The 8,934-nt window shown below is 47.7% G+C and overlaps 1 protein-coding gene across 2 annotated transcripts; it reads right to left on the bottom strand.

The window, feature by feature from the left end:
- Window positions 1–606: 606 nt before the first annotated feature.
- On the bottom strand, window positions 607–4,672 carry Tac3 (tachykinin precursor 3). 2 transcript variants are annotated; one of them, XM_076853037.1, is made up of 6 exons: window positions 4,559–4,672; window positions 3,879–3,881; window positions 1,907–2,012; window positions 1,674–1,703; window positions 1,048–1,101; window positions 607–680 (listed from the first exon to the last, which is right to left on the bottom strand). In XM_076853037.1, exons 1-6 carry the CDS (start codon window positions 4,670–4,672, stop codon window positions 607–609), a joined length of 381 nt encoding a protein of 126 aa, XP_076709152.1. The 2 variants fall into 2 exon arrangements, with proteins under 2 accessions (XP_076709152.1, XP_076709153.1); XM_076853038.1 differs by lacking the exon at window positions 3,879–3,881.
- Between the last annotated feature and the right edge of the window lie 4,262 nt (window positions 4,673–8,934).

Raw genomic sequence — 8,934 nt, forward strand, 5'->3', positions numbered from 1 at the left:
AGCCATGATACAGCTAACACAGCATTGGGCCACCAGGCACCAGGCACTGTTCTAAACATCCTCTCTTTACTCCATCCCCAAGACCACAACGCTGGGAGGTACCACCATTGCCCTCATTTTTCAGATCAGTAAGCTGAGGCACAGAGGATTAGGTAACTTAGCCATGGAGTCACAGTTAGAAAATGGCAGATCCAGGATTCAAAGTTAGGCCATGTTCTAATCCCTACATGGCACATAGAGGCTAAGATGTGGTTTCCAGCTACTCCTGTTAGACTTTAGAGTCCCTTGCATCTCTTCCTAAATCATCCTGTGTCTGACTAGCTCTATGCCTATTTCCTGAGTCTTTGAACCAAAAGATTCAGCCTGCCGAGGAGGCAAATGCTTCAAATGTGAATTGGACACCATATCTATAGTAATCAGATGATGACCTCTCCATCATAAGAAAACAGGGTCCAAACAACAGAAACTGCCTGTTAGGCTTCTTTTAGGGCAAATTAATGAGCATTAATGTCTTTAGCATCCAAGGAAATGTACAACTGGCAACCCCTCCCCCAACACACACAATCATACCAGTCCCCTCTCCACTCTCCACCAACGGTCCTTACTTTATTCTGCACTGGGGGGATACTTGAGGGTGCCAAAGCTGGGGATGTTCTCTGGATTCACATCAGTAGGATTATCTGGATGAAGTAAACAGTGTAATTAGAATAATTAGAAAAGATTTTTCTTTTTTCTTTCTTTTTTCCCTCCAGTACTAGGGACTGAACCCAGGGTTTCATGCAGGACAGGAGGGATTTTTCTGAATGTGTCCTTTACCCTGACCCAACATCCTAGCTAGAAAGGAGAGTGTTGGAAGAGAGTTGGGAGAGTGAGGAGGAAACAGAGCCTCATTCCTAGCAGTAGCAGGACTATCTTAGAAAAGGCCCCCACTCACTGCAATGAAAAAAAAAAATCTTACTTTTCCTCTGGTGACAAATAGGCACTTAATTTCTGTCATGTCCTTACCAGTTCTCCAAATTCTTCTACTGTACCTCCACACACTCCTACCTGGCTGGCTGTTTCTCTTGCCCATAAGTCCAACAAAGAAATCATGCATGTCACCTGCAGAAAAAAGCCAAAATTGTCAACAGAAGGAATGATGCTTTCCCCATACATGTGTCAGAACTTCTGAGGTTGGGTTTCTAGTCTGTTTCTTTATACTGACCCTTCACAGCTAACCAACATATCCTTTTCATCCACCTTTCCCTCCTCCACATTTCAAGGACTCTCTGTCCCAGCAGGTGCCTGTTTAGCATCTTCATAGGCCCCAAGAGATCCTTTGGTTCCTAATGTCCAGCCAGTGAAGCAGGACACCACCCCACCCCACCCCCTGGGCCCTGGCCTTCACACCTGCTGAGGAAGTATGTATGAGTGGGAGAGACAACTCCTAAAACTGTCCTCCTAGCTCCCTGGTTGTCTTTCCCAGTCATACAAAGCTGGCTCATCAGTTGTAGCTGACATAGTGTCTGCACCAGCTGAGATGGGGCTGGCCAAAATGGCCCCTAGGCCCCTGCCCATGGAGCTCTGAGTAAGTGACCAGGGAAGCAGAGCCTCCTTGTGTCTCCCTCCCAGCAGCAGCAAGATTATCTTAGAGTCCATGTCATAGGTATTTAGAGGACGACGAGGCTACTCACGTTTTTGGGGAAGTGATGATTCCTTAGAATCTGAGAAACCAAGAAAATGTGCGTAAATGGGGAGCAGATCAAGAAAGTAATGATGAAGGGGGATTGGCATCACAACCCTTACAGATTCACTAAACTATGCTCTGTCTCCCACCCTCCCAACCCACCTAAATGGGTCTCCCAGGCCTATCTCATCTTCAGAGTCATTCCTCTCACACCCTCTCCCCCCGAGGGCTGCTTCCTACCCACGCTAGCCTTGCTCAGCACTTTGAGCAATCCTTCCAGGGAGACAGGGCGGCTGTCAAAGAGTCTCCTCAGCAACGATGGGGGCAGCTGGTAAAGATCCGAGTCCTTTAGGGAAGAGAAAAGGAGGACTGAAGGAGAAGGCTCATACCCTGTCCACACACTCTTCCCATACAAAGCAGCCTGAACCCATTACAGCTGAATTCCAATACATCTTTCTTTCAGAATTTCCTCTGGTTTACACTGGAAGAGAAGCAGGTGCTCAGAGTATAATGTATGGACCAACAGCAGCACCAGCACAGAGGGGAGTTTGTTAGAAAGGCAGAATCTCCATCTTTTGCCAGACCTGCTGAAGCAGAATCTGCATTTGAACCTGACTGATCCCTAGGTGATTCATATCTACCGTGAGGTTTGAGAAACTCTAATGAAGCATCCCTGTAGGCTGGTCAACTGTCCTGTTTGCCTAGGACTAAGGACTTTCAGATATGAAGGACATTCTGTGCTCAAAATGGGTCAGTTGATCACACTAACTCCCAAGCTCGAGGACTGTCCTCTGGGGCCCGGTTCCAATCCTGCAATCTCTCAGTGACAAAGGCCATAGGTTCTTTTCTCCCTGGCATATCAGGAACCAGTGTGCCCAAGGATGTGTTTGTTCTACTAAGAGAGAGCCATGAATGCCCCCATTCCCAAGAAAGCACCATCAGACAAAGCAGGTGTCCTCTGGTCTATACTCCATGAATGAGTCACAGACAAGACTCAGTCCTGAGGTGGGGTGGTAATAGATAGCTAGGGCACACCAGCTAACCTGAGATCCCCCCGTTCTGGGCTATGTCCATGGACGTTCCCTTCTCTGCTTCTTATGGGAGGGAATTCTCTCATATTCCCCTTCTCCATGGCTTTTTGCCTCTGGTTTTTGCTCCCTCTCTCCTTTCTGTCCTGGATCTGTAATTTCAGGAAGGCCACATGCTCGGAATGATATCCCTTCCTCTTCCTCACAAACAGAACCCAGATTCTGGAACTGCTGCCCAGCAGGGGCTCTTATGATTTTTTTTTTTTTTTTAGAGAGAGAGTGAGAGAGAGAGAGAGAGAGAGAGAGAGAGAGAGAGAGAGAGAGAGAGAGAATTTTAATATTTATTTTTTAGTTATCGACGGACACAACATCCTTATTTGTATGTGGTGCTGAGAATCGAACCCGGGCCGCATGCATGCCAGGCGAGCGCGCTACCGCTTGAGCCACATCCCCAGCCCTCTTATGATTTTTTTTTCTAGCAACTTGGGAACAGCAGGGTAGTGGGTACATGCCATACACCCAGTTAATTGCAGTTGCAAAGACGATGATTGTGTTTGGAGATTTTCACCTTCAAACTCAGCAGAACCTCTCTCCAGAGCCCAGGCATCCTTAGGCTGCTATGCTCACACAGCAGTGCATTTACCCAAGTACATACCAACCTAGTTGCCTGGGCACACTAAGGGCACACGTATATTCTACCCTCTTCCTGCCTCAATTTCCCCATCTTCACAACCTGTGGGGAGAAAGGGCTAGAGGGCATTCGTCTTTCATTTGCCAGGAAGAGCAGAAGGGACATCTTATTACCCAAAATCCAGCAGCAGGTTTGTCTCTTAATAACCCAAACACACTGACTACCCCAGACTGGAACTTTGGGGCACCAAACACAGGGTCCAGCCCATATCTGGCACTCCTGGGTGATTCTGAATGGGTTCAGGGCTTTTGGATCTGGCGCAGCTGCTGCCACCTGCAAGGCTGCCCTGCAATCTCTTTTTCTCTCTCTTCTTGGCCCAGCAGACACTTTCCCCAAATTGTTCAAATACTCTGCCGCCCAGCTCTTGTAATGAGATGTTAAACAGATTGGAGCTGGAGAGGCGGTTAGACTTTGCACACTGAATTTGTAATAAACTCCACCCATAATCATCTTAAAAGCATTTGTACCAGTGTAATTGCTGTCATTTCAAAACCTTCTAAAGATTTCTTCTTTGCACTCTCCCTGCACCATAACCCTGGCAGTTCCTATTTTTTTTTTTTTTTCTTAGAGGAACTTTGGAAATCAGGGCTCATTCTGTCTTTTGGGGTTTTATTTTATTCTGTTTGTTTTTGTTTTGTTATCCCATTTAAGCAGAGGCTAGAGGCAGCAAAGGTAGAGGAGGGCAGGAGAGGGATTGAGATTTTACAAGTACCCAAGATTACAAGAGGTGGATAAGTGGAGGAAAAGACAATTTATTTTCATTTTAAAAATAAGATAATACACATAACTGATAGGTGAAATAGTATGCAAATGATCATTTGGGAGAAACATTCTGCATTTCCTACTATCCAGGGAGTAAATGAGATCTGCCCTTGCCAAGAATAGAATCTGAGCCAGACCCTACAGAACCTTAGACCACCTTAGCTCACCTCTCACAGCACTATCAAATCACCAAGCCTCCTGACAATCAACCAACATATTTGTTGGACACATTTTATGCACAAAGACATGCAGAGACAAAGATACTTAAAGACCTGAGACAATGGGAACGTGAGAGGATCACAGAGAACCCTCCTAACTCCCAACCCTGCCCTCCTCCCTTCTTCCCTACTCCAGACAGGCAGAACCCCAGGTGTCCATAATGTTCCCAGGACTCTGCTATGGCTGCCTTACCTTGCTGTGGCTCCCGCCAGGCACCACCTGTTCCTGTGACTCTTCACAGACAGCCCCAAAGGTCCGAGCCAGACCAAGGGCCAGGATGACTGCGAACAGCAGTGCACTCCTCATGGTGCTTTAGAGGGCAAAGAGAGGCCCTGGGCAAGGCAGGGAGGGGAAGAAGATACAGATCCATGAAAACACAAGAGGCATTTGTGACCAGCAGCTGGGCTCAACCTGCTTTCCCAGCCGCCAATTCTCCCATCCTAGTCATAGTCAGAAAAGAATAAAACACATCTCTGAGCCAGGGGTTCATCCTTTGGGCTCAGTTTTCCTGCTCCCTCATTAGACATCACCCCAGGATGTGCCCTTGGCAATGAGCAGTGGTAAATGCTGCCGGCCTCTAGCTCCCAACAAAGATGATGATTTATAAGACATAAACTAATCTGTTTCCTTAATCAGTTTAAAAAGAGGTCCTGAAGGCTATTTTTCAGGACTAGATAACCCCAAGACTTATGCAAAAACTTTCTGCTGTGGAATAATCAGTCTGTTAAAGCTCCAAATATTAGCAGCTCACTACCCTACGGACACTTTCTGCTCACTACTCTGCTCACCTATCAGAATGCCATCTCCTTTATTCCCTCCCGACTCTGGCCCCTGACCCTTGGTGCCAGGTTCAGACTATCCAACACTCTTCCCCTTGTGCCTACCTGTGGGGCAGCTCTGAGCCTGGTGCTGGGGGGGACTGGCAGATCAGGGAGTTGATCAGTGGAGACTCCCCACTCCCCACAAGCTGGTGCTGCCGGTGCTGCTGATGCTGAGGCAAAGAGAGAAATGGTGGCAGGATCTGGAAGGTTGCAGGAACTCAGTCCCAGCTCCCCGATTAAGGCTCTGGGAGGGTCTGGGGGAGCCAAGGGGAGGGGCTGAGAGTCACCAATCCCAGGGTGGCTGGAGGGGAGGGGGGAAGATAGAGGGGGTGGGAGGGCTCAGACTGCAGCCACATACCCAGACACACACACACACACACACACACACACACACACACACACACCAGATCTGGCAGTAAGCTGGAGCTGTCCAGCAGCCCACTTTCCAATGGCACAGAAGGTGGGCATTCTAAGGAATGTTGTTGTGTATGATTTGTCATAAAATCACCATACCAGGTCTAGCTCAATAGGTGTGGACCCTGGACCCCTTTCCTCCATGTTCACCCCTAGCTCCTTGCCCTTTAAGCCTTCAAGCTTGACAGCCAGGCTGGAACAGCACAGCAAGTGCCTCTCTGTCCCTGTCACATCAGGATCACCAGGTGCAGGCCCCCCACCTGAGGATTGGGGGTGAGTCTGGCATCCCCTCCCATTTGCATTCTCTCTGTCCTCCTCCGAGTGGGGACTGCCCCATCACATTAGTCCTCACCCCAAGTGAGTATCAATGCTTCTCTCCTGTTGCTGAGTGCAGAGAGCCCTGTCTGCCTCCCTCCCCTCTCCTTCCTGACCCTGAAATAGTCAGACTTAGCTACATCTTTTACAGTTCTACCTTCTATCCCCCAGGGAGGAGGTATGAACACTCCACTGAACGGTCCCCCATCCCTCTCCCACTCCACTGTGCTCCAGCATTGATCTCATTGCTTCCCTTTTCCTTCAAAGTTACATTTTTCCCTGCCCTAATCTGCCTTCCTGCGGCTTGAGCATCTTCTCCTTTGACCTTTCAACCCTCTGTTCACACCCCACACCCATGAAGGGATTTATCTGCCTATTGCCACCCAAGGGAGAGAGTCCCAGAGGAGAGGCAGAGTCAGGTCAGGAACAGAGTCCAGACTCAGAGCCAGAAGTTGTTTCCCAAGAGATGGGGGAGATTTGTAGTGAAAGCCAGCTTCCAAGCAAGGCATCAACCTTAGTATTCTCCCTGGCACAGGGTTTCAGCATTCACAGAGTACTCTGGCATGGAGCAATCATTTGATTTTCAGCAACTCCATCATGGAAGTAGGTAAGAAAGATGTCTATTTTTTCAGATGAAGAAACTGAGGCTCAAGAGGTTCGGTCATTCACTCCCATACACACAGCTACCAGTTGGTACAGAACAACCACAAATTCATGTTCTTCTCACTTCATCTCTTCCACTCTTTTTACTTAATTGTCATGAACATTGACCTGTGAGAGAACAGTTGGCACTCCCAAAGGGGCAGATGGCCCACCTCTCTGAGACTTTGAAATATGGGACGATTTTTCTTTTCTACATCTTGGGATGAGAACAGTATCTCTATCTCACATTTACCTCAAAGACTCCTTTTAACAAGGTCTTCCCTAATCATCCTATTTAAATAATTACCACCCCAATACTCCCTACATATCCCTCCTGTTTTTATTTCTTCATGCACATTCATTACATCCATTATGCTAATTACTTATTATTGTCTCTTTACCACACACTACTTTCACTAGAATATAAGCATCACAAGGTCAAGAAGTTTTGTCTGTTTTTTTTAATATTCTTTTTTTAGTTGTAGTTGGACACAATACATTTATTTATTTATTTATTTATTTATTTATTTTTATGTAGTACTGAGGATTGAACCCAGCACCTTGCATGTGCTAAGCAAGTGTTCTACCGCTGAGCCACAACCCCAGCCCACTTTTGTCTGTTTTGTTTGCTATTATATCCTATAGTATTTGGCATACAATAGGTGCTCAATAAAATTAAAAGGAAAGCCAGAGTCAACTCAGCCCAAATCATGGATCCTTCATGGAGTCTCTCAAGTGTTGATGGGATCCTGAAATCCTTACTCACCACTCTACCCACTCTAGGATTTGGGCTATATTGACAAAAGTTACCCTGGCTGCATATGGCCTCATGTTCACCCTGATTGAGGGCAGCAGCTGGGTACCAAGTCCTCTTTATTATCTGAGGGGCTAATGGGGCCTGATTGAAAGCTTCTCATTACCCAGCTAATTGCAGGGGTGTGTGGGCAAAGAACATGGGCCAGAACCCAGGGCTGGAAGCATTTAGTAGGATGAAGAACAGAAGTGGGTGGCAGTTTACATACAAATGGCATGACTGGTTTATTCTTTTGAGAAGCCCAGGTGCTCTTCCTAATTGATCTGTCATCTCTCCGCCTCCTCTCCCATCAGTCTGGAGATAGAAGCCCAACCTAGGCAGGTGGAGGGAGCTGGGTGTGCAGAAGGAGGTGTTGGACCAATAGCCTCCTGGGCCCCATCTCTGTATCGACCCCTCCCCAACTAACCCATGTGTCCCTGCCCCCAAGCCCTGGCACCGGGGAAGCAGGGCTTCAGCAAAGGTCCACCATGAATAATGTCCTTTGATGATGCGGCATCTCACAGAGGATAGCGAGAGCCAAGGCTGTGGGGAGCAAAGGGATGGCAGGGAAAGCTGATCACCCTTGATCTCTGGGATTAGCTAAGACTTGAAAGAGCTGATGTTAACCTAAGTTAGAAAGGTGATGAAGGAGGAAGGCATTGGAGAGCTGTAGCAGGCAGCTTCGTTTTGCCCATGAATCATATGCAAATGACATGTAAATTGCCTATTGCAGCTATAGAGCATCTAGGTATTTTTTCTTTGAATATCTACTCGTTATGTGAGCCACATCTCAGATGCTGTCACCAGCCTAGAGTAGATGGTACTTGGAGTCCAGGCTCCCTAGCAGCAGATCCCACCTCACCCCCCAACAGATCCCCCTCATTATTGAGGGCAAGGCAAGGAAAAGGTGTGTACAGATGTGCTGAGACAGGTTTGTCAGTCTTTCTCTAGGGATTAGAGGTGGTGGTAGACCTTGTGCACACATGAAGACCTGCACCTGTCCACCACCACATCTCCACTTGTGGACTTCCTCTACATCCTGGAGAGGTGCTAGGTGTGAGGGTAGGGCTAGGGCCATATGAGACACTGGTTGGAGATACCAGGGAAGAATGGAAAATCAGCAGCATCTGTGACCTTCCATGCCTGCAGCCAGGAGACAGCTGGAGACAACCCACAGAGCAGGTTGATCAGGAAGATCCCCTTAGGGCCTCTTAGAGCCTGTGAAGAAAATCAGCAGAGCCAGAGAAAGAAAATCAGGACTGTGCTAGAGCTGGTTTAAGCTGTGATGTGTTAGAATGGCTCCTCATGGTGGTCAGGGGAACCCAGGATGGCTGTGCCTTTCAGAAGATGGAACAGTCTAGATTTTGAGGATGCTGAGCAGATAGTGGGGAGGGTTGGGAGAGAAGGCTGATGCAGAACCCTTGCTTCTTCATGATGAGAAAGCCAATTCCAAACCCTGTAACACAGGTGGGGAAAACTGAGACCTGTAGTTTTCAGATTCCCGGGCTTCAGAAGCAAAGAAAAGCAACACCAGGAAAGAGAAAAATGGAGAGAAGGAAGAATAAAGGAGAAGGGGAGCCCCA

The sequence above is a fragment of the Callospermophilus lateralis genome, chromosome 4 (assembly GCF_048772815.1).
Source record: "Callospermophilus lateralis isolate mCalLat2 chromosome 4, mCalLat2.hap1, whole genome shotgun sequence".
Classification (NCBI taxonomy): Eukaryota; Metazoa; Chordata; class Mammalia; order Rodentia; family Sciuridae; genus Callospermophilus; species Callospermophilus lateralis.

What these genes read in the sequence shown, in the direction of transcription:
- Tac3 (XM_076853037.1), bottom strand. Translation starts at nt 4,672, where the DNA reads ATGAGGAGTGCACTGCTGTTCGCAGTCATCCTGGCCCTTGGTCTGGCT. An exon ending in GCTGAGCAAGGCTAGCGTGG is followed by an intron (nt 1,704 to 1,906) that starts GTAGGAAGCAGC and finishes TTGGTTTCTCAG; the next exon opens with ATTCTAAGGAATCATCACTT. An exon ending in CAAGAGAAACAGCCAGCCAG is followed by an intron (nt 681 to 1,047) that starts GTAGGAGTGTGT and finishes TACTTCATCCAG; the next exon opens with ATAATCCTACTGATGTGAAT.